Source organism: Linepithema humile, chromosome 2, assembly GCF_040581485.1.
Source record: "Linepithema humile isolate Giens D197 chromosome 2, Lhum_UNIL_v1.0, whole genome shotgun sequence".
NCBI lineage: Eukaryota > Metazoa > Arthropoda > Insecta > Hymenoptera > Formicidae > Linepithema > Linepithema humile.
This window is the reverse complement of record NC_090129.1, coordinates 13000931-13027374: the sequence shown is the minus strand read 5'-3', so window position 1 is coordinate 13027374 and position 26444 is coordinate 13000931. Positions and strand designations below refer to the sequence as shown.

General features: G+C 31.8%; 3 protein-coding genes across 5 annotated transcripts in view; 2 read left to right on the top strand and 1 right to left on the bottom strand.

The window, feature by feature from the left end:
• The window catches only part of LOC105669372 (uncharacterized), a 28514-nt gene extending 26380 nt beyond the window's left edge, over positions 1-2134 (bottom strand). Inside the window, exon 1 of one of the 2 annotated variants that reach the window (XR_010888705.1) lies at positions 1635-2134. The gene's annotated coding sequence lies outside the window, so the exon portion shown is untranslated. The remainder of the gene's footprint in view (positions 1-1634) is intronic. The other variant, XR_010888706.1, reaches the window with a different exon arrangement.
• Positions 1-6913, top strand: part of LOC105669371 (uncharacterized) — a 57238-nt gene extending 50325 nt beyond the window's left edge. The window contains exon 5 of the mRNA XM_012362278.2: positions 3694-6913. Coding sequence (XP_012217701.1) covers positions 3694-3755 — 62 coding nt within the window. The 3' untranslated portion in view covers positions 3756-6913. The remainder of the gene's footprint in view (positions 1-3693) is intronic.
• A 1162-nt stretch (positions 6914-8075) lies between these two features.
• The window catches only part of LOC105669370 (gustatory receptor for sugar taste 64f-like), a 46261-nt gene continuing 27892 nt past the window's right edge, over positions 8076-26444 (top strand). Inside the window, exons 1-8 of one of the 2 annotated variants that reach the window (XM_067350232.1) lie at positions 8076-11363; positions 13485-13564; positions 13655-13799; positions 16024-16142; positions 16218-16412; positions 17572-17681; positions 17932-18102; positions 18192-18346. In XM_067350232.1, the coding sequence (XP_067206333.1) occupies positions 11266-11363; positions 13485-13564; positions 13655-13799; positions 16024-16142; positions 16218-16412; positions 17572-17681; positions 17932-18102; positions 18192-18346 (1073 nt within the window). In that variant the 5' untranslated portion in view covers positions 8076-11265. Of the gene's footprint in view, positions 11364-12918; positions 13042-13484; positions 13565-13654; positions 13800-16023; positions 16143-16217; positions 16413-17571; positions 17682-17931; positions 18103-18191; positions 18347-26444 lie in introns of those variants that run through there. The other variant, XM_067350233.1, reaches the window with a different exon arrangement.

The window sequence follows — 26444 nt, the reverse complement described above, 5'->3', positions numbered from 1 at the left end:
AAAATAATAAATGAAAATATATATATAATACTATATATATCACTGAAGAAAAATGTCATATACTTTTCTTATTTTTATTCTTATGTAGTAAATACAAAATAACTAATTAATCAATTAATTAATATATACATATACACATATATTGAATAAATAATTATCTTTATTTTGTATTTTATATGATGATAACTAAAATAATAAGAGTATATATCATTTCAGTTATATAAAATACAAAATAAAGATAATTATATTCAATATATATATGTATGTATTGAATAATTAACTTATTTATTTATTTTGTATTAATTACATAAGAATAAAAATAGGGAAAGCATATAACATTTTTTCCAATTAGATATATAGTATTATACATACATTTTTCAAATAAAATATTTTATCATATCTAATTTATATCTATTAGACACCTTGTATAAGTCTATTTCGTCTCGTATGTATGTACATCATACAGCCATACGGTAAAATTTCAATAGCGAGAAAAAAGATGAAATAACCTTATAAATTATCCGATAAAACAAAAACAGACCACACGTGTAGTAAATTACTAACTAAAAGAAATACGTATTTCTTAAAATCTGCCAGTTCATGAATAAATCGTCTTTAGCTCTCTTTTTTTCTAAACGGTCAGCTGACGTTAGATCGCCTCTGACAATATTTATTAAAAATTGTTAGCTGACGTTAGATCGCCTCTGACAATATTTCTTAAAATCTGTCATTTCACGAATAAATCGTTTTTAGCTCTCTTTTTTCTAAACGGTCAGCTGACGTTAGATCGCCTCTGACAATATTTCTTAAAATCTGTCAGTTCACGAATAAATCGTCTTTAGCTCTTTTTTCTAAACTGTTAGCTGACGTTGGATCGCCTCTGACAATATTTATTAAAAATTGTTAGCTGACGTTAGATCGCCTCTGACAATATTTTTTAAAATCTGTCATTTCACGAATAAATCGTTTTTAGCTCTCTTTTTTCTAAACTGTCAGCTGACGTTGGATCGCCTCTGACAATATTTCTTAAAAATTGTTAGCTGACGTTAGATCGCCTCTGACAATATTTCTTAAAATCTGTCAGTTCACGAATAAATTGTCTTTAGCTCTCTTTTTTCTAAACTGTCAGCTGACGTTGGATCGCCTCTGACAATATTTCTTAAAAATTGTTAGCTGACGTTAGATCGTCTCTGGCTTTTGTAATTCTAAATTGCCAGTCCACGAGAAAACCGCCTCTGGCTTGAAGAGAAGAATAAGAATTCTCTAATGCCAGTCCACGAGAAAACCGCCTCTGGCTTGTCTTATTCTTTATTGTAAGATATTTTTATTACGTCATATGCTTTATATATATATAATATATATGTGTTAAATGACATATGTCATACGTCATATAACTAATATATAATATAAGTTATATGACATATACATTTATTATAACAATATACAAAATGATATTAACTTTTTACATAGATACTTTGATGTGAATATGTATAATATGGAGCACATAATATACATAATATATACACATGAAGCACATGAATAAAAGTATTTTACAGAAATTAGAATATGAATGTATGTAACTAAATAATGTGAATGTTTGCAAAAATGTTGCAAAATTTATGTGTAATACATACACTTTATCCTTCAGAGTGCCTTCAATCCATTTTTTTCAGCCGGGTTTCGTAGCACATAACACACACACACACACACACACACACACGCGCGCGCGCATACGCACAAACCTAACCTAAAAGATTCTGTATATGACAGATAGTACTGAGTAGAGACCCTCTAATAAGAGACTGGCCAACTTGACAGTTGCAACCATGTTTCAGCAAAATTCTGCGAGAGAGACAGGAATATATACACTAGAGATTCTCTATCTCTGAAGAGATTCTCTAGTGTATATATTCCTGTCTCTCTCGCAGAATTTTGCTGAAACATGGTTGCAACAGTCAAGTTGGCCAGTCTCTTATTAGAGGGTCTCTAGTACTGAGAACTGTATAGCGCCTTTATCCCAAAATCCCGGAACTAATCTATAGCTCTTTTTTACCTTATTCTTCTATATTGCACGCATGCTTTGCATAAATCTGGAAAAGTATGGCATTTTGAAAATAAGTCTCTAAGCTCTATTTTTTTGATTTTCCATTATTGTTTCATACGCTCTTCTTCGGCACACACCCTTGTTTTGCAGATTGAAGCAGTATAATTTTGATATAAAAGATATAATTCTTTGAGGTAACATTGTCGATAAATTTTCCAAAATTTTTTTTATTTTTTGGTTTAAATTTTACTAACTGCCGAAAGATTAGCATGTGTACTTTACTTACACCAAAGGATTTGTAATTCTATCAAAGCAATAAAAAATACCATACTTTCAAGAAAATTGAAAATACCAGTCGATAAAGTAGGACTTAAGCATCCTCTTAAGGAGGATAGATATCATTTTTCAACTTCAATTAAAAGAAAATCTTTCTGGCGCCGCTCGTAAACACCCTGTATGTGTACGTTTAGGTTTATTTCAAATATGATCGAAAAAGGTAGGGGAAGGTGGGGCAAGACGGACCCCCTAAGCGAAAATGGCCATATTTTTTATATTAATGACAAAAAATAACTGAAATTTAATATGAAGAAACAGTAGAATGTTTATTATAAGATCATAATGTTAAATTTTCAAAACTTGCAAAAGTTTGAATTATTATTAAGATTTTTAAAAACTTAATTTTGGTCCGTTTTACCCCATAGGTGGGGTAAAACGGACCATCCCATGGGGTAAAATGGACCAAGCCGAGATAATATGGACCAAGAAATAATTTAACTGATCAACTCAAAATCAAAACTATATATTATTTATTAAACTTTTTTTTATTTATTTTTTATTTTTTATTTATTAAATATTTTTGAATAAGAATAGAAATTAATTTAACATTAATCATTTTATCTTCTTGCAGCTTCTCGTTTACCAATGTTTTCTTCTAACATGACTTTTAAGGCTTCGTATAAATTTTCCTCATTTTATTTACATCGATTTGATTTTCTTTTATAATTTCTAGGCATCTTTAGCAACTAGAAAAATGGTTAAAAAACAAAAAATTGTTAAAAAAAAAAATGAGATGTAAAATATTTCTCAAATCAGAGCAAATATATAAGCAGAAAACTATAAGTAGAAAGTATAAGTAGAAAATATAAGTAGAACAAATATATAAATCGGTCCGTTTTACCCCATTTTAAATTGGTCCCTTTTATCCCACAATAACATTAATATTATCTTATATTTATTTACCTGTATCAAAATTATTTTTTAAATGTAACTGATGAAATATTACTTCCAAATAACCAGAAATATGGAACTTGTAGAAAAATGAAAAAATATTAAGTTTTGCAATCTTAGTCACTTAAAATGTAATACTAAGAAATTAGATCACGAGATCTATTTTATTTAATTAATGAAAATAAATATTCACTACGATATTTCCTAATAGAAAAAAGATTGATACTTAACATACAATTGTTAGATAATTATATAAATAAGATAATTATATAGATTAGATAATTTTGAATAAATATAATAAAATAAATAATTTAATAGTTTTTTATGGCTTTAATTAATTTGTCTTTGAAAAGGTTAAGTGCTTACGTTGTTATATGCGTTATTATAGTAAAAGCTGAATTTTTTGAAACCGCGTGTTACAGATCATTCCAACAATACTAGGCAAGATCCGAACATAGCGAGCACTTCAAAACAGCACGGCTGACATGTTCAGGAGACTTTATAATGAATATTGTTGTCGCAACATTCGGCCTTCCAATCACTAACGACGACGATGATGAGGATACGATGGAAATACGTACCGTTTCTGTGAACGAGATTCTCGAACGTTCTTTGAATGTTGCAATGATAGATGCAGATCGACGCAGATGTACATAAATGACGAAACGAACACATCGTATTTTGTTATTTGTTAAAAAATGTAGAACTCGACAGGAATATAGAATTTTGATTCAACAGAAATCGCAAAACAGGAGAATGAAATCGAAGGATTCAGTACAAGAATGTAGTTTAGTGATACGTGAGGTCTACTTTGATAAGAAAGTCGTATTTAACATCCATCTAAAATTCATTTTACATACGATTTCTCTCCATTAAACACATCTTACAAATTAATGGATTTATCTCACTCTTGCAATGAATTTTTCAAATAACATTCAAAAGAAATAATTTTTTACTGTTCAGATAAGATCGGGCCACGATTCAAATAAAGGAATACTTGCAGGACTCGCTAAAAAACTAGATAAAAAATGTAGTAGCTTGCGCGGATTATCAAAATTAATGTTTGTTTATCTCCTCGAATTAAAAGAGAGATTGATTCAATAAATTATTAGTCATTGCAAAGTCATCTATAAATGATACATAATATTTTATTATTTATTTTTTTTGTGATTTATGATTAAACTGTAAGATTTTAAAAATAATTTTTTAAATATTAAGTATCTTTTATATTGAATAATTGACAACTTATTATTGATTTATACTATTTTTAATCATATTATATTCTTTTAAAAATGGATGAAATAAATTATAATTGAGATAACTAAATTCGTTAAATATGACATAGCGTTCAATTCGATTTTGTCTCTCTTTCTCTACCAATAATACTATTTTAAAAATACAGTAACTATTTATATTTATAATATAAAGTTGTACAGAAGTTTAAATTTTAGTTTACGTGATTATGAGCATTGCAAGAAAAAACACAATGAAAAAATGTGCTATCAAAGGATTATTGTTGAATCGTTTAAAGCTTTGTGCTGTTGTTAAATTTTACAAGTTCCGCCCTATATGGACAGTGTAACGCAAGAACTGACTCGCTAGACTAATTAAGAACGGCATTGATAATGGTATTAATAACACAATGTTTTTGTAGTAATATAAGTATTAATTAAATTATGGTAATGTATCATAGAATTCTTATGCATCCTTTCCAAACTTCTGTACTTTATGACATCGCTATAATATATGGAATATCTTACCGCATTACATTTCAGATTCTCAAATCTATTGCTTAATTTGTTATTTGCTATTGCTTATATGCTTAATTTGTTGTTTATAAGCTTAATTTGTTTGAATATTTAAATTCCAATAAAACAATAGCCTCATGAGAATTTTTGCTGATAAAATTTAAATTCGAGATCCGCGCCGATTAAAGAATTTATTGATAAAATTTAATGTGAAAAGAAACTGTATTTAGACAAAGCCTCATCTTTTTCTTAAAGCTTTATCATAGATTTAGATTTTTGTAACAGCAAGAAATATTTGAGGCTTTATAAGTATTTCTTAATACACTTTATATAGAATGATACTTGCATGATATTTCGAAGAAAACTAATTTCGAAATTACGGCTGTAATCGTTTTTATATGTTTACTATAGCAATCGTTTAGAATGCACTTGTAACATTATATTAGATACATATTATCCTTGCTCATTGATGTTGCACAGCAATAATGTGCAATTTTTTAACAACCCAAAAACATGATTAGATATATTTGTACAGATAAAATTAAATACATAATAACATATAGCAGCGAACATGTATATATACACATGTATATATATACACACACACAGGATGTCCTATTTTAAATGCACAGAGACAAATGTTTTGGAAATTAAAAAAAAATACGGAAAAGTGATTTAAACAAAAGTTGTGGAATTTCGAGGGGAAAAAATAGCGATATTTATTTGACCTAGAAATGACCGTAAAAAGTCCTGTCAAAATTTATATAAAAGTATTAAAAGGGTTCTATTTTTTATTGCATATTGTTGTAGTTGATGTCGAGACATTTTTAAAACACTCGTTTCAAAACTTTTTTGCTATAAACACTTCCTGAGATATTTTCTATTTTAATAATTGTTTATATAAAATATGAAATATCTCGCAAAATATTCATTTTTTGATAATCTCAACTTACTATTTTTATAGAATTATGAGAAAAAATAATTAATATTAAAAAAACACAACATTTTTTAACATTTTGCAGATATGTTGCATTATGAAAAATTGCAAATGTAAAAAATAGTAATATTAATCGATTTTTTTCATCATTCTACATAAAAAATATTAAAGATAAAAAAAAATGAATACTTTATAAAATATTCCATATTTACATAAGTAGGCCACACAAGCGCGCGCTACGTGCGCGCCATTTTTTTCGTTGTATAATAATTTACATTACTACTTTCTTTATAAAATACTTCTATTTGTTATATAATAATAAAGATACAAGCTGTCAAAGTAATGTCAAACGCAACCATCTCGATGACAACCGATCAATAATAAACAAAAAAGTTAACGCAAATGTCACGATGACAATCGCTTGATGAAATAACGCATAACGTGAATCGATCAATGAACAATGCGGAAAAAAGGTCTCAAAAGTAAATAACATGTCTTTTTTAAGATATATAATCATTTTTTGACATAATAAGATGGGAAATATCTTAGAAAGTTCTTATGACAAAAAAGTTTGAAACAAATGTTTTGAAAACGTCTCGACATTAACTACAAAAATATGCAATAAGAAATAGGGATTGTCATTTAATATTATATTGACCTTGACACGGTTTTACAACGTCATTGCAAGATCAAATAAATATTATCATCTTCTTTCCCCCTTGAAATTTTACAACTTTTGTTCATTACACGTTTTCATACCTTCCTTAATTTCCGAGATATTTATCTGGGGCATTTAAAATGCATGTAGATATTTGAAGACGATATATTTTACTTGTTCAAATTCATTGCGGCGTTCTCCTAGATTTTCACAAACATGAACATGACTAGTTAAGCTGATGAATAAAATATGTTTAATGTACGATTAAGCCTTGTAGATATTAAACCTTGTAATATATAGACTCGTATTTTTAATTCTTATCTTGCATTTCTTTATGTTTCAAATGTGTTCTTATTGAATAAATAAGGTTAGAATTATAGAGATTTAGCTGCGAGTATGGTGAGAATATAGGCTATGTTCTTCGCGTAAAATAATATATTTTTGAACTCGAATGTATCACTTTCTTAGTAATGCCGAAGCATTTATTTTCACACATTTTTGTAAACGAACGAAACGTTTGTTTCACTAAAATACGACGATAAAATTAAATAATTTAAATTCATCTTTTTATTATCATAACATACACTTCTCTTAACATTACTTCTCTTATTTTGGCTATATTATCAAATAATATTACAACTTACAATGAATATTCTAAGAGTAATGGAAATTTATGTAATAAGCAACGATTGATAATGATCTTTAATCAGAAATTTATGTTGCGCTATTGGACTGTTCAAAGTTTAGTTTAAAACTTAATCACGAGCTGTTTCTTTGGATAATATTCTTTCGCAATATTCAAGAACGTCGATGAATATGTGTTTTGTACATACTTGTTTTTCATAGTTAATAATGGTAATTACGTTTTTGAGATAACGGTCCTTGATGTAGACAGGTTTGTAGATAAATGCGAATTGAAATAGACCTGATTTATTCGAGTGATAGCTGCACGTTGGCGATTACTATTTTATTGTAAATGCGTCTGAGTATCTCAACGATTCTACATGATAACGCGAGATCGCGCTCTCGCAATTGCGGCTACACACGCTGATAAACGGTCTATGATACCGCTGCGATTATTATTAAAAAGTAATGGAGTTCGATCGACGCAAAATGCGGTCGAGTATTTTATCCTTATGGCCTTTGTGCATTTGTAGCAGTAACTCTTAAGAATCTGTACATGCGCGGAAAAGATTGACTGTGAAAACACGATTGTGAAAAAATGTATGCTACTTTTAGTTTGGAGAACACAACACAATTTTGATTCGTACGTGCAAATTTCTTATGTTACAACTCGAGAATAAAATTTTTATTTATTACACATCATATCTGAAACTGCGTTATGTCAAAATGATGTTGGAGGCAAAAATCAAGTGTCTACTGAGATAAAATAATTATTAATTTTAGTGACAAATAACTTAGTTCAGTATTTTTTATCGTGTTTTATTTATTTTAAATTAAAAAATATATTTTTATCATATTCTTTCATCGGGAATTATTTTCTATATATATATATATTATTACACGTAAAACGTAAATCGATAAAGAAAAAAGTTTTCTGTAAATAAGAAATTTTTAAACAAACCAAAGTAAAATGGTAAGAGAGCGTAATAAAAAGTAAACAATTCTATTCGCTTTTTTATCTAATACTAACACACAAGCTACGCGTGTAGCGCGTTTACTTTTTTTAATTCGTTTAATTAACCTTAAAATATGAACTGTCAAAGTGTGCAACTTGACAGACGCTTATGATACGAACTGAGTGCAATGAAAAAATCAATTGGCATCGCGGAAAAATGGCAACAATGAACCTCGATACTATCGAAATATATCGGTAACATGCCTTTTTTAAGAGAAGACTGAACACACACAAGCGCGCCGTACACATTAAAAGAATTTTTAATTACAATGAAATATAAAATATGTACATTTTACTATTAAAATCTTCGCAATGACAACTGTTCACGATATGAATGTACTACGTTTACACGTTAATCTTAATTGGGTTTAGTAACATCCGTAGTTATGAAACTGGCCAATCACAGCTATCCCTCTGAAAAATGGAATGACTGTGATTGGCCAGTTTCATAACTACGGATGTTATTAAACCCGATTAAGGGTGACGTGTAGTCATTGATATATTTTAATGATTAATCGGATATTCGTAAAGATACAAAAATGCAATCTCGAACTTTTGATAATTTCGATACAAAACACATGTTTTAGACGTTTCGTGACTTTTTTTATTATGGATCATTTACCACCAATAAAACATAGTAACATGATCAACCGATATGTCATTTTAATATAGTTGACATTATAATGAGTTGCCTTCTTAAACAACAATTGTTAAACAACAATTGTTTAACGGCATTGTGTAACTGTAAACGTGAATCTATTGGTTTTTACTTGCATAATACAAAGAGAGAATTTAAAGTAGGTCGTGGTTTGCAAGACAAACCGCAGCATGCATTTGCATGCAGAAAGTATGTGCGTATACCTGTGCCATGCACCGAACAGAAGGTGGTAAGTATGGCGCAACAATGGAAAAATTCCGTTTGCACAGCTTGTCAGGAAGACAGTCCACGTGCATCGTCCCGAGAAGGGAAAATGCCTGTGAGAGATAGAAACAAAGATGGCACAGTACTGTCATGCATACATACCGGGTGATCCATTTTAATGATGAGAATCACCCAGCTCAACATCGCCCGTGAAATGTAGCAGAAACTATAACTATTACTGCGGATATTGTTTTTGTAATTAAAAAAAACTATCGTTGCGTGAAAATGTAGAATCTGAATTACATTAATGCAAAATTATTTTGTGTAAAAAGAAGTTATGGTATTAATAAGCTCGATTTTCCAAATTTCTTTTTTTTAATACAAGTAATCTTTTTGTATGAATGAGGATATTTTGATTTCTTTTTCATTCTTAATAATTTTCTGATTAACTAAATGATTATAGTTACAAAAGTTATATTTTATTTTTCAATTTTTAGAATTAACATAAATTTGATTTTTTGATAGCTATTTCTATTTCGAAAAAATCAGTAACTAATTACGTTTCACGCTGCGAATCATAATATTATCATTTATAGTCAAGATTTATTGAATCATTTTAAAGATCTTGCGTATCGGAATTATGGGCGACATTTGCGTAGACATCAAGTGTTTATCAGTTTTGCGAACTACAGGTGAATCTTTGATAAGTAAGGGTGAAAAGTATGATGGATGAACGCTCTCCTTTGATATATATAACAGCTCGTTAGGCATTGAGTAAACAGCACAAAAACCCATGTACGTCTAATCTTGAGAGTTGGCAGGTGATGTCTTTCGCGTATTCGAAGCGGTTATCATCACCGGTGCAATTTTTATCGAGTATTAAAACCATGTGTACTCAGTGTACAATTAATGCTAAAAATTGTCACTAAAACGTTCATTTTCTTTCTCATATAAATGCGCATTTAGAAATCTATTTAACGCTTTTATGATTATTTACATTCAATTTTGTCACAGAAAACATCATAATTAAAATAAATAAATATAGCAGTTATTTAATTTACAAATTTTTTATTGTACAAAACTTAAATTTTATTCTAAATAATATTTTAATATTTCAGATGATAAGAATCAAAAATAATGAAAAATCTATGTTACACGTGTTATTTTTAGATAAAAAACACCAACAAGTAAATAAATCGTAAATGGCGTAAACGCGTGAGTTGAGTACCCCTTTGTTACGAGCGACAATGAATGCAGTTCGTGTCAGGTGTGTCAAATCGTCGCACACAGGTGCGAATAACTACAGTCTACATCGCTGCCTGTTATTTCTCCGGCCTATGCAAGCAAAGATTAGACGCGGGATAGAAACAATAAGCGCATAAGTTATAGAGGGCTTTTTCCATGATTGTCAGTGTGGATCCAACATGTACCGCAGCAAAAGACATTGTTTTGTAACCCGCGTTTGATTGTTCCACTTTTCACGTACAAAAGTATTCTTTGATTATATATCATACTTGCTAACTTGTAAGAAACACATGAATTAAAGCAAGGTTATTATGATTTTATTTTGTAATATTATAAGCTGAAATTATATATGCGAAAACAATCTATTCTATTATTTCTCATTTTTATAAGATGAAAATAAGATTTATAATCATTCAATTTTTAATTTTGATTTGAGAGTATAAATCAATTTGTTTCTATATATTTTTAATCTACGAGCAATCGTTCAAGTAAAGACTGATTTTTAAAAACTATACAATTTTTGTTAAAGGTTGTGAATTTGATTTGGCTGAACAAACTTCTGTTAATTTTTTTTAGCTTATTTATATTTTGCAAGACATTTTATAGTAAATAAATTTTATGATTAATTTTTATGATAGATTTTTCAATTATTTCCCGCGATGTATGATTTTCTTTACAATCTATTTCTTTGTGAAGAAATTTTTATTAACTTTTTAATCATTTTTTGTTTATCAAAATTGTTTACATCAGATAATTAAACGGATGCATTTAATTATATGATATAAAACATGTTTATCGAAATTGTTTGTGGAAATATATGCTGATTTAATTTTAGAAGAGAATGGAGAGAGATTTTAATAAAATCGTGCTACGTCTACTGTTAAGAAAATTGTAACACAACAGAAATGAATGAGAATAAGAAAGGTGTCATCGACATTGCCGAAATGCCTTATCCACAGTGGACCACTACGAAAACTTGGCAACCTGTCGCTATTAAAGTTCAGTAAGTAATACAAATTATGTATTGAAATATATTATTTTATTGTTGTAACTATATCCAAGTGCATATATTGTTAAATTCTTATTTTAAATAATATTAATCTTAGAGGATCACAAAGCCAAAGCCAGATGTAGATGCTTGATTATTTCTTTTTATTCTTAATGAGTATACGTTTCAGTCAGTCTTATTTTACTATGATATTTACTATAGTATTTACTACGGTAATACAATTTGAAAATAAATTCTACAATAAATAGAAGATATATAATCACACTGACATATATTGACATGCTTCATATTTTGATATTCAAATATAATTTGTAATCCACATGCTTTTATTGTTAATTAAAGGTGATTTAACGGATTTAATTTAATTTTCTCAAATAAAATAAATATGGCAATTTAAAACAGCAAGACTAAACAAATCTGACTAACGAGCACTCCGTATAATAAAAATCGATTTATCAATTATGATTTTCAAATAAACGCCTTTTCCAACAAGGGCGGCTGTGTGCAAACATTTCAATTTAATGATAGAACATTCTCGGTAACGATCACGCAATTCGTGAAACCTGCGCTGGAATTAACTGTGACTATTTTTTTTACGCGCTATACATTTTAGTTGCATTAAATGTTATTGATTATGTTATAATTTTTATAAATGCTATCTTTAATTTTTAATATTGTTATGTTCGGGTATGTATACTTCAATTTTTTGTAATTTTTTCTGATAAAAATAAATTTAAAAATTTCTTATATTTTATCACAATCTATTAATATTATATTGTTATGTATATTTTATTCTATAATTGCGAGTCGATATAAACGCTGTACGATGCAAATTATTTCGTGCCGTACACAAGCTTTCCGTGTCGAGGTTCTCTTGCAATGACTCGTCATCTGACTTTTATTCTGAAGTTTGAGGTGATCGATGTGAAGTTTGACATCACACTAATTATTTAAACGATTATATCTCAACTGCATGAGCATTTTCCGCGTATTTTCACTACGTTATTCTATAAAAAATATATTATATGAAAATTAATATAGCGGAATATAGCTGTTTATTTACTATTTAATTACTTACTATGTGAAATAAATGTAATATAATATGTATTTCTCAAAAATAGATTTTTTTAGAAAGCAGAGAAAGAGAATTAATTTTTAACAAACTATACTATTTCCTTAAAAAAAATAAAAATAAAATTTATTCTTAAATTTTTTTTATTTTTAAAACTGTAAAAAATATTAGAAAAAATTAAATAAGACTTATTAGATTTTGTAATTTATAAAATTAATGTTTTAATTATTTAATTTATATCTCCAAAATTAAATCTCCTAAATTCTTAAAAATTAAATGTTTTTCGGAAAATGGACTTAACCTTTTCCTATTACCATTTATTCACGATGACATCAGATTTTCTTTCCTTCGAGGCGCATATTTTTCTCTCGCTGTGTACGCATCCGAGTTTTCGCGTCTCATCGTCTCGGTTGAGGTCTCAGCAGCCCCGCGTTTCTACTGGCCATTCGAAGTGGACGTTTATTGAGTCTCTGATGTTTATAAAACGCCCTCCACCCTGCCTCCTCACACGATAAAGCTTAGAAATAACGAGTTATATCTTCTGTGCGTCATGCGATCGTGTACCGTGCACACCGTCAATTGCAGCGCGCCTCGCGCAAGGTGTGTTTTTGAGGACGAGTGATAAAAATTTCTAAACCAAGATAAAACTCCCAAAAGTTGTGCTCAATTGATGTAGTGTAAATAAATATCAAAACAAGTTAACGGAATAGAAAAAGAAATAAAATTCATATTCTTTATTTGCCAAATTCTATTGTAATCCAAAAATCTTTTATACATGTGTAAATTAAGATAAATAATTAAAATATTTCTTGTTTCAAATTTTGAACCGTAAAATTATTATGATTTATTTTGTAGTGATGCACAAAAATACTTAATTCAACACCAAAGGAAATTGGATGATATGAGTGTTTTATTTCTATTAAATTTATGTGTTTTTAAAGATGTATTTAGTTGACCTTAAATGTCGATTATTTGATTTTATATTTAGCATGCAGCGCTAGCCTCGACGGATATGTTTAAAATATATAAGTAATCCTTTTTAGGTCGCCCAACAAAAATAACCTGCGTAACCTGCGGAACAGCAGGTTTGATTCCATGAAAACCGACTTGGTTGTACCCGAAAGTAAGTTTGATCTTGTATTTGCTTTAAATTAATTGTCGTGATTTATAATTGATTTTTGTGGATTATATCACGTGGTGTGATGATTTTTAGTGTCGTCCACCATACCCCCATCGGAGACTTTCAACCCTGCTACTGATAGTTTACATGCGTCTATGAGACCGATCATCATGCTGGCTCAATGCTTCTCCATGCTTCCGGTGTGCGGTGTCAATAGACCAGACGCTTCATATCTTCGGTAGGTGGAAACAGTGTTTGAAATAAGATGGAAGCAAAATAAAAAAAAATATATCGATTAATGGCATACGAGTCGATAGCATATGAGATATAATAATTGATTGCACAGTTGTACAATTAAAAGGTTCATAACAAAAACAACCCTTGTCAAAAATTGAGGAGATTGAGATAATAACGTATTCTAGTCAGGTAGAACCTACAATGCGGTTGCACCAATTCTCATAAAAACTCATGCTTTTATTTATCTTGTTAAAAAGTTTGCATATTTCTATTAAAAACTTAAGGATAACAAAATGTTTTTCTCTTCTTCTGAAAAAATGAAAAAATTGACAAGAATTTTTTTGTTATGAAGCTTAAATTAGTTGAGATGCTACTTAATTGACTATTTATTTATTTCTTCTGTCATTCATTTATTCTGTTTATTGTAACACACACATAGATACATACCAGTTTTTAAAAACAGTTATTGTTTTTTCTTTCCTTTTGTCATAAAATACTAGAAGAGGACCTTGAGTTTACTCCAAATAAACTTCACTTTACAATCTTCCGTTTTACAAAACCCCGGATTTACGATTGCTAATTTTGAAAATAATAATATTTAAACTTTAAAACTATACATACTATACCTATGATGTATGTTGTTCAAGTGTCTTACAATCAGTTTCTGAGAGTGGATTCTCATGACAACGGTGATAAGAGTGGCTAATTCCTACCTTTATTTTGTTATGATACTTTACTTTACGAACTGTCGTTTTACGATTAATACACTACGAGTCAAAATTAAGGGATAGAAAATTTCGGGTCAATTTTTGGGTGTTTTTTGAGCGGCTGTATCTCCGCGAAAAATTGAAGAAAAAAATCTTTAAGAAAAGCGTTTTAAAGCTTGAATTTTCTAGTTTCTGAATTTTCGCAGAAAACTCCTGTATCATCATTTTTAACTGAGTTATCCTCCATTGAACGGACCAATCCGGAAATGAAAAAATTTCCTCAAATTGGGCAACGTGCATGGACCAGAAAATTTTTTTTGTTAAAAACCGATTCCACGACGTTAAAGCTCATACAATTCTCAACAATTTGCTTTTTTATTGAATGCTGTGCGATTTTTTTGACCGAGTACTGCCGTTAGGCGCTCATGCATGTTTATGCACCGCCGTATCGCTGCTTACGGTATCCGCTGCCAAACTTGGCGAAATGCTCGTGCCAACTGCCGTGTTATTGTATTGAAAATCATATCGGAAATTAGACTTGTTATCGTGGAAATAACCAAGCAAGGATTAATGATCAGATGAAAAATGTTTCAAATTTTTGCGTTATTGGCATTTTGGGGGCGAAATGAAGGATTTTTAGTCATTTTCGTACGTTAACATAACTTACGAGCTTCAGAACACTAGAAAAGAAAAATCCAGCGCTCTCGGGATTTTGCGTGGTTACTGGGCATACCTTTAACTAAAAAAAACCGTGGACACTCAGGGGTTTCAATCATTTTTCACGAAGTGGCGCCCAGGTGAATGATAAAAGAGAAAAACGCGATTTTTAACACGTTTTTACAGTCGATATATCAAAATAAAAAAAATGTCAGATCGAAATTCTGAAGAGAGCGTCTTATAGGGGGGACTTTGAACTTTCCAAAAAGCCCATGGTGAATGCCGTACGACAATTTGTTCCGGAGCTACGGATGTTTAAGTTAAAAACACGAATTTTGCTTTAACCGCCAATAACTCGGTCAAAAAAAATCGCACAGCATTCAATAAAAAAGCAAATTGTTGAGAATTGTATGAGCTTTAACGTCGTGGAATCGGTTTTTGATAAAAAAAATTTTTCTGGTCTATGCACGTTGCCCAATTTGGGGAAATTTTTTTATTTCTGGATTGGTCCGTTCAATGGAAGATAACTCAGTTAAAAATGATGATACAAGAGTTTTCTGCAAAAATTCAGAAACTAGAAAATTCAAGCTTCAAAACGCTTTTTTTAAGATTTTTTTCGTCCATTTTTTGCGAAAATACAGCCGCTCAAAAAACACCCAAAAATCGACCCGAAATTTTCTATTCCTTAATTTTGACGCTTTAGTGTAGTTAGGAACGAATTAATTTGTAAATCGAAGTTTACTTGTCTTTTTATGTGAGTCGTTATTTTAAAGGTAATATAGTACAATTTTCTCGATTTTAACGTTAATGTTTTTCAAATCTTTAACTTTGCGCACCTTACAAATCTCAAATGTCTCGCAGATTTACATGGCGCAGTCCAAAAATTCTATATTCAGCGATTGTTTTCCTGGGAATAGTTACTGTGTCAGTTTGTAACGTGTGGCGGTTGTGTTCAACGGGATTAAATTCCACCAAAATGAGTAAGTTACTTTTAATAATAATAACATTGCATTCACATCGAACTATTTTTGAATGATGCTTGTTCTAAATATTAGCGACCTTTGTCTTCTATGCTACAACTCTGGTGACTGCCGTCTTGTTTCTGCAGCTGGCAAGACAGTGGCCTTGCTTGGCATTAATTTGGGAGAAACTTGAGCGCGAATTTACTTCCAGACACCGAAGAGTTTCAAAGACCACCCTTGCAACTCGTTTTAAAATTGTAACTGCCGTTGTCATGTTGCTCGCATTAGGTAAATTCTATCTTAATAAATGGGTAAATGTTTAAAATAACGCAATCAGGCTCGTCAAGGTCATACTTCTGAATAATATTCTAAAGATTTTAGCTGTCGCTCGTTATTTATTAATAAATTATTAACCAAGTTTGCGAAGTAAGACGTAAATTTTGGACACCATGTATATTTAATAGAATGTTTCTTTCGCAGAATACTTATTTAAACGTGATAAATTGAATACATGAGAAACAAGATAGGCTCCGAATAATGTTTTCGAACATAAATAGGTTTGATTAGAGTTATTCTGAGTGGATTTGCAGGGGGAAAGACGGAGTCCATTACTTAATAAATGTAAATGCATTGTGAAAATATTCTGAATAACGGTCTTAAAATTTATTCATTGATAAGTGATACAAAAACTAAAGGATACAAAAAAGCCATTATCCTACAAAATCCTCGTATTCGCTCATTGCATCTCACACAAATAATTAATGAGAGTTTGTTCATTATATATTACATGTAAAAATTCGTGCAGCAACATGTTAACGCCAGGAATTCACAACAGCAATTGTGTACCTGATAATACTTCAGTAATACAATTAAGAGGAACATATTTAACACATAACAACAGCATAACAATCTATTTCTTCAAAATTTCTTGACAGGAAAATTAAGAGGAGCATTGATTTGAAGTCAAAATAATAGCTTGCTTGTATCTATTAACGAATTATGATACATACTATTTATCGATGAATAAATTGTAAGATTTCGTTGTTTATAACATTTTAACAATGCATTTACATTTATTAAGTAAAAGGTTCACTCCTACCCGCTCATAAATTTAATTTGTCACGTTTAAATTAAATAAATACTTCAGCGACGAATACATTTTACTAAATGTACATGGTGTGCGAAAATTACATTTTATTTTCCAAATTTTTTGGTTAATAATTTTTCAATAAACAATAAGCGGCGACTAAAATCTTTTTTTTGTTACTCAGGACAATGGCTTTGATAATATATGTCAAGGTTAAGACAATTGAACCTGACTGTTTTATTCAAAACATTTATTAATAAATGAAATAAGAATTATATTTACTCGAATTTATATTTATAACTATTTTCTTAATAACATTTATTAATATTAATAATTTATAAATTAAATATTTTTATACAGTGGAACACAGTGCCGCTGTTGTTTCCGCATATATCAGTGCAGTGGAATGTGCAGCATATCGCAACGATACAGACGTCATCGGCACTTACTTTCAATCACAATTTCCTCAGGTAAGATTAGGTATTGAATAAATTTAAACGCAATTATCTAATTTAAATTTTTACTGTTTTTTAAATATTTCAATATGTGTTTATATAAATAAATTAAAAAATTTTTACTTCTTCTCTGTATTCATTAAAATAAATCGAAAAATTTTTTGGTAACAATTAATAAAAACTTATGTAATAATGAATTAGCATGTGAATTCAATTATCATTCTCTATACAGTATATGATATTATTAATCGTTAATTTTATATAGATTTTCTCAAGAATTTCCTACAGTCTCTGGAGAGGAATTTTGGTTGAAGTTATAAATATTCTCAGTACATTCTCGTGGAACTTTGTCGATCTCTTTCTTATTCTGATCAGCATAGCTTTGGCAGACCAATTCAGGCAATTAAACAGTCGTCTTTATGCGATAAAAGGAAAGGTAAAATATTAAATACTTGAAATAATTGTTTTTATTAACGCTATTAACTCATCACTACTAACAACTCTTAGTATCATTTCGTTGTTAAGGCAATGCCGGACTGGTGGTGGGCTGAGGCTAGAAACGATTATAATCACTTGGCGACCCTAACGCGTAGAGTGGATTCTCACATCTCGAGTATCGTGCTTCTGTCCTTTGCCACCGACTTATATTTCATCTGCATTCAACTGCTGTTTTCCTTCAAGTATTTTTCATACATACATAATAATAAATATGATCTTGCTTGTGTAATCTAATGTAAGTTGCGTAAATCCCGTATCAGACTACGCATTGGGGATTGAGATTGCGAACTGAAGATTGGAATTTGACCAATAAGGACAAAATAACTTAAAAGCAATATTAACATAATTGGACAATCTTCAATCTTCAATTTTTAATCTTAATCTCCAATGTGTAATCTGATACAAATCTTAATAATTGTCGATTTATGTTGCAATATAAGATGGTAATAATATTACCCAGTCAGCAAAGTCTGTCCGAACAGGTATTGCCAAACGTCTGCTACAAATTTTTGTCAGCAGAAAAACTGCAGATTGTATACAAAACCTGTTACATCAGATAATGATAGCAGATTATCAGCAGAAATGTTACAAAATCTGCTGACATAATTTGACAGCAGATCAGTAGCAGAAACCGAACAGAATTTGCTCGGAATTATTACAGCAGATTGGTGGCAGAAATCGAGCAGGACCTGCGCAACACAGTTTGATGTCAGATTGACGGCAGAAATCGAGCAAAATCGGCGTAGTGCAATTTGATGTTTGCCGCTATGCGGCGTGTTTTTTCATATATAAACTCGTACTCAAGATTCATCTACAGTGCATATAAAGTGTAGCCAGTGGTTTCATTAAGCTTATCAGTTTAATACAATAATCTGATACAATTTCCATAGGAGATTCAGAATATTAAACTGATTTTTGAAATTGAAAATCCGCCGCGAGTTGACCCGATATTGCAGTGATTTCGGGATTTGGCTTAATAAAGGACCCCGCACATTTTATATGAAAAAAGTGGCTTTGGTTAAATAGGCTGAAATTGAAATATGTTATAGTTTAGGTGATGCTGATCAAAAGTTTCCTCTGGCAAAAGGTCCGAAAATCAAAAGTATAAAAGATACGATGATTTGAAGTGAGTGCTATTGGAGTTAAAGAAATGCCTGTTTTTGAATACACAGATTAAGTTAATATATAAATGTTTGAAAAAATATACATATATATGAAGTATGCCATTTCTACAGTATTTAATGATTCCAAACCCTTTCTGATGTGCGCGCGCGCGCGCGCGCGTGTGTGTGTGTGTGCACGCGTGCGCGTGCGTGTGTCTGATCTCTGCGTAACACACACACACGCACGACAGAAAAGGTTTGGAATCATTAAATACTGTAGAAGTGGCACACATTATATATATGTATATTTTTTCAGACATTTATATATTAACTTAATCTGGGTATTTAAAAACAGGCATTTCTTAAACTGCAATAGCACTCATTTCAAATCATCGAATTTTTTATACTTTTGATTTTCAAACTTTTTGCCAAAAGAAACTTTTGATTAGCACCACCCAAACTAAAACATATTTTAGTTTCAGCCAATTTGACCAAAGCCACTTTTTTCATATAAAATGTGCGGGGTCCTTTATTAAAACATAAGTATTTTTTTTGTTCCAATAAAGCAAATATATATTACATACTTTGCATACCTCATTTACTACTTTTAATAAGCGAAATGTAAAATTGTAATGAAGCATTTAAATGTCGCTATTTTATTTAAATTGTGACGGCAGGTTTTGCTCGATTTCTGTCGACAATCTGACATCAAATTGCACTGCGCAGATCCTGCTCGTTTTCTGTCGCCAATTTGCTGTTAACCTATGTTGACAGGTCGGCAGAACACGAGCTTAATGCGGCACCGTATCTGCTGCCAAGTTCTGAGCGAATCTGCTCGCAAACTGCCGGCAGGCTGCTAACATTTTGTTGACTGGGTTAGCAATGTTAATAATCAACAAGTAAAAACTTATCTTTGTGTTCCAATAAGTGACATCGCAAAATGCTAATCGTCTTATTATCAGTTAATATAACCACAGTTTAACCAGTATGTTCACACGATATAGGCAGGAAGGAGGATAAGTTAAGCAGGCTCACTTCGCGCATTCATCATTTTAATCGGTGAATCATACTGGACCAATCAGACATAATTTATGAATGTGTTACTGTAGAATCCATGAGTCAGTAATATAACTACAAAAAAGAGACGTTGAAACCACAGTTGAAACTGACTTAAATAGGCTAAACATCGGTTGAATATAGCTTTCCAAAGGATACCGCACATTCTTTATGGAAAATTGTCTCCCAATGAACTTTGTTCAAATTTTAGGATTTTATAGTTCATGTGACGCTACACAAAACTCAATGGACACAACTCTTTAGGAACTATAGCTAATTTAATTAGTTTAGTCTGCAGAGAGTGTCAAAAATTGATAATTTTTAAGATGTTTTCTGCGAAAATTATCATATTTTTGCAGTTGTCTGCGAATTTCAACAAATAAAACAAAAATTTATCACGTGGAGGTGTCTGCAATTTGAGTCTTATCCAGACCCTTCCACCCATCTATCTCCCCCAAATAATCGTTTAATCATTAATGATCATAATTCTATTTGCTAGCTAGTTAAAGTTTAGAACGTTCTTGGAGCAACTTTTTTTAAATAACAGGCCGACATTTTTAGACTTTTTGTCTGCTGTTTGAATATAATATACCATTTTTGATGTATTTTTTCACGTTGAACACGAATCCGACCACAAAATTGTTCTATCATTTCAGGTTTTTGAGAAAAGTAAGGTTAAAAGTGTCAAAAGTGACGTTTTTGGCATTTTTATGATTTTTTCGCTGGTAAAGTAAATGTTACTTTTTACTTTCGTTCACGCTATCTTAAAGTGCCAACTTTTACCTTTAAGCTCGATTTTTTTTACACTCTATACGATTTTTTTTTTCGCTGAATTAATCTCTCCGCTGTCAGATATGTGAAGAAATGTGTTAACCTCTCCGCTGTGTTTGATCAGTAAGGTACAGCTAACTTTTGCTCGTATAAAGTGCATTATACACAGAAGATTTAAAATGCCAGAATCTCATTCGGGGAAGTAAAATGTAACCCACCCAGTAAAAAAAACTGTATGTACCAAATTTTCTTGATATTTAAATATTTTTACAAATTTTGGTCCATCATATAGGATCAGCTATTTTAAATTTTGAAAATATTATTTCAGATTCGAATTCAGCGATTTCTAAAACCCTTCATATTAAAAAATCGTCATCCAGTTCTGAAATTTTGTTTTCCAAGTACATTTTTGGCACGAAATGTTCATCTTCGTCTGACAGTGGAGAGGTTAACACGGCGAAAAAAAATCGTATAAAGTTTCAAAAAAATCAAGTTTAAAGATAAAAGTTGGTACTTTAAGATGGCGTGAACAAAAATAAAAAATAAAATTTACTTTACCAGCGAAAAAATCATAAATATGCCAAAAAACGTCAATTTTGACACTTTTAACCTTACTTTTCTCAAAAACCTGACCTAATAGAGCAATTTCGTGGCAAGATTCGTGTTCAGCGTGAAAAAAATACATCGGAAATGGTATATTATATTCAAACAACAAAAACCATGTCGGCCAGTGTAATTTGTCTTTAATAAAATTTATCATTTTTTCTTTTGCACAGAGAAACTACTAAGTAACACAAAAATATAAAATATAAAATAGATATATTCCAATTTCGATGCAATATTTCCTGCGGAAGACACCCTTATACCTAAAAAACCACCCACGAGATTACTTAAAAAATTCTTGTCATGCCAAAAATGATTTGTTCCATTTCTTTTTTTGCACCAGCATTAGCGTTACCCGATGTATAAACATATTTAATTTGTTATATATATAATATATTTATAACAATATATACAGAGTGTCCAAAAAGTCCCGGAATGGTCAAATATCTCGAAAATAAAACATTTTTGAGAAAAATTTTCAATAAGAAAATTGTTGGGTTTTAAGTGACGCATTAGGTAGTAATGTTAGTATAACTTTATATTGTTAAGGTCACGTCAAAATTACTTTGAAATTTTTTAATGGAAACCTCTACTTTTGATTGCATATTCTTGTAACTGATCTCGAGAGCTTTTCAAAACAATCTAAAGTTCCTTTTCATTAAGTATTTTCCGACTTATGAGGCTTGAGAGGTACAGTATCGTCAACATTGGTTGCGTTCCATAAAGCGTATATGTGCGCATGTATCCATAGTATACGTAAACGTTTACTATAAACGTTTACTATAGATATATGCGCGCATATGTGCTTTACGGAACGCAGCCATTAATATTACCCGATGCACACCACGGAGAGGTTGCCTTTTCGGATTTTGCGCATTGCTTGCACGCATACCCTTACGTACTTTCTCCCTGTGTGTGCATCTCTTCTATTCGACTTCCGCGTGAGCCGCATCCTCATTCCGGCATCACTGGACAGCCTCATTCGGGCACCTTTGCGGCTACAAGGAGCTAATAAAGCTAAGAGAAGTGTTTCAAAGTGTGTAGAAGGTCACTCCATACACTGTTTCGATATTCTTCCAATAACTTTATTAATTGATTACGTTTATAAAAATGAAAAATACTTTTATTAAATGATTATCGTTATAGAAATAAAGACTCGGCCTCTGGTGTAAGACTCGGCTTACTTTATACTATTCGATTTTTACAAGGCTCAGTTTATTCTATACGTTTCTTACAAGACTCGACTTGTTTCTAACTAATTCTTCAGACAGCTTGTCTTATATAATATCGTCTGAAACCGCGGGGAATCAATCCGCGTCGTCGTTTACAATGAGCCAATTGGAATCGAGATTCGGCTATCGATCGAATATCAAACGCTGTTATTGTGACGCCAGCACGCTTCGCTCGGCGAAACATCTTAGTGGACCCACTATTGTTTTTTCGTCACAACACGAAACGAGACAAGCCAACAGTGCGAATTGTAGTACTTTGTTTTTTCTTTTATGAAATACAATATTGTTGTTATTTAAGAAGCTGTTCGAAGGTACTCGTCTCCCGATCCCTGATTCGTACACTATTTTGATACATTTTTTGATACAATTAATTAAAAATGTATTTAACTGAGAGAGAATGAATAACAGTTCTTATGATGTGAGGATACGGAAACAATATCAGGACTTACGAAGCAGTGACTACTTTATTAAATACATTTCCTGATCGTACGCCCATTTCAAGTCTATTGTTCAGCAAACTGTAATTCAATTTCAACAATCAGATTTAGTTAAAGATGCGCAAAATCCGACCAGGCAACCTCCTCGCGGTGCGCATCGTAATACTAATACTGTCGGTACTGTACCTCTCAAGTTTCAACAACTCAGAAAATACTTAATGGAAAGGAACTTTAGTATAATGATAATATAAAAACAAAGGATTTCGTGCCTATCTTTATTATAGTTTTTTGAAAAGCTCTCGAGGTTTCAGCTACAAGATTATGTAATCAAAAAAGGGATTTCCATTAAAAAATTTTAAAGTAATTTTTACGTGACCTTAACAACACTGTCTAGGTCACACTAACATTGTTATGTAATGTGTTACTTAAAACTCAACATGAAAAATTTTTCTCGAAAATGCTTTATTTTCGAGATATTTGACCGTTCCGAGCATGTATATATGTATATGTATGTATAATTTATAAATTTTAAGATTGCTTTAGGTAATCTTAAAGTTACCTAAATTGTTTTCAGGCAAAGTTCCGAAATAAAGTTTTATTTTGCACATTGCCTAAGACGCTCTTGACAATTTTAACTTTGCCTAGGCAATCTTAGGATTGCCGATCGTTCGGGCTTCGCCGGTAACCCATACACTGAGAAAAATGTTCTGTTTGATTCAACAAACCGTCTGTTCGATTTTGGACGAAACAGACAGATTCTGGTTGAATCTACAATATACAAGGTGTCCTATTTATTTCTTACACCTCAAATAACTTCGTTAGTTTTAAAAATATAGAAAAATGGTTGAGGAAGAAGTTGTATGGTTTAAAAGGGGAGATACAATCAGTGTTGCCAATCTGGTGATTTTCCCGTTAAATCTGGTGGTTTAAATTTTAATTTGACGGTAAGGATTCCTAAATAACGGCTAGCGGGAAATCCGATAATTTTTTTATTTTTGAAAGATATTTCTCGTAATTTTTATTTTGCAGTTCTTTTTTTATAAAAGATCAAGTTAAGATACCTTTTCACGCCCAGACTTTTAGACATGGTATTTAAAAGACGTCTTTAATGATGTCTTTAAGACGTCTTATGTCCCTATTTTGGACATGTGTGCTGTCTGGGCGTTGACGCTCGACGCTCAATTTCAGCGTTAGAAGACATCATGTAACTAAAAATAACGAATCATTGCAGTGGTGTTTGATCACATGATGTTTTCTGACGCTGAAATTGAGCGTTGAGCGTTAGCGTAAAAAGGTACCTTTAATCGTCGATTAAAGTTAATTTGAGTTGGTCAAAGTGACTCTGAATATCGGAACGTAGTTTGTAAAAATAGCTATAAACAGAAATTTCGCATGACGTAGTTTGCAAACCCTAACCTAAAATTATGGCTACCCAGTAAACATTCGATATTCTATGTATATACATGAAATATCCATAATGTGAAAAAATGTACTGTATATACTATGTGCATATATATGATATACACTGATGTAGATACATTTGTGGATATACATAAGATATCTTACAGATATACATAGAATGTATATTCGAACGAGATCGCTGCCTGTATATACATAGAATATACCTCGTGTACATTTCATGTATATACATCAAACGTATATACATACGATATACGCTGAGATAGATACATTTATGGATATACATAGGATATCGTATGGATATACATACAATGTATATTTGAACGAGATCGCTGCTTGTATATACATAGAATATACCTCGTGTACATTCCATGTATTGCGACGTGAACTAGCCTCGGAATCACGCCAGATCCGAGGGAGCACGCCCAATGGAAATCGGTAACCGCGGTACTCCACGATCTTCGGGAGCTAGGTCATTTACGCGGCGTCGGCAGTAAATGCACGACTCGGTAACTCGCGGTATCGGCAATAAATGCTCGATTCGGTAACTCGCGGTACTCCCCGCTCGTTGGGAGCAAGGTAACTCGCGAAATCGGCAATAACTGCACGATTCGGTAACTCGCGGTACTCCACAAAATTCGGGAGCAAGGTAACTCACGCGATATCGGTAACCGGAAATGGGCGCCAGGTGCGAGTAATCGCACCGCGGTATCGGTAACTTCAATAGTTCTCAAAATTGCTCGGCCGCTCCCCGCTCAGTATATGGCAGAGGGGCGCAGTTCTTTTATGTAACGTTAGATATCTGGAGTGAGAGGCGAACGCAAGGACAACTCAATAAATAAAATTTAACAATGATGTATTTCAGTGATTTGGTTACAAGGGTAAAAATGTGTAGAGCGTTCGGCCTGAGCCGATACGGCGGAAACAGTTCAATGCGGTAGTAGGGCCATTCGCCCAATCAATCGGTAACAAGAATAAAGTTCGACAATTACACGAAATCACGGAAACGCGATCACGATAATTCGCCGCTGATCCGACTATATACAGCAAACAAATGACTTATATTTTGATCATCCGATACGGCCGGTGAAGGCCAAATAAACATTCTTTGAACGACGGTAGCCTAACGGCCAGAAATGAGATGTCGCGGAACAGCTATTTTTCGCGGGCTTTCCCGTTTCTCGCCGAGACGCTAACTTTGCGGTAACAGCAATCTCGCGGAGAACGTTCCCGAATCAAAATCCGCCCGCGGACATTCACCCACGGAACTTCCGGTACGGTGATAACGCGACAAAACGGTAACAGAACGGTATCGCAAGGAAGACGGTAGCAATCGGTATCTTCCAAAAAAAACGGTAACGGTAGGACGGTACGGTAACAAAACGAACGGCAAACGAAACGGCAACGAGAAGAGACTGTCGGCGCTTAATTCTCGCAAGACGGAGAGACTTTTACGCGATATCCGGAGCCGGCTGGATATGCGGTAATTGAGCGTAATTGAGCGCTCACGGTATCAAAACTTAGGTTAGTGGTGTGAGAGACACTACATATAAAACAGACTCACGCTACCAGCCATAACCGGACGGAACTCTATGGCTACCCGAGAGGCGGCTTACATCGAGTGGACGTCTTCGGCGTCTTCGGCGTCGTCGGGCTGAG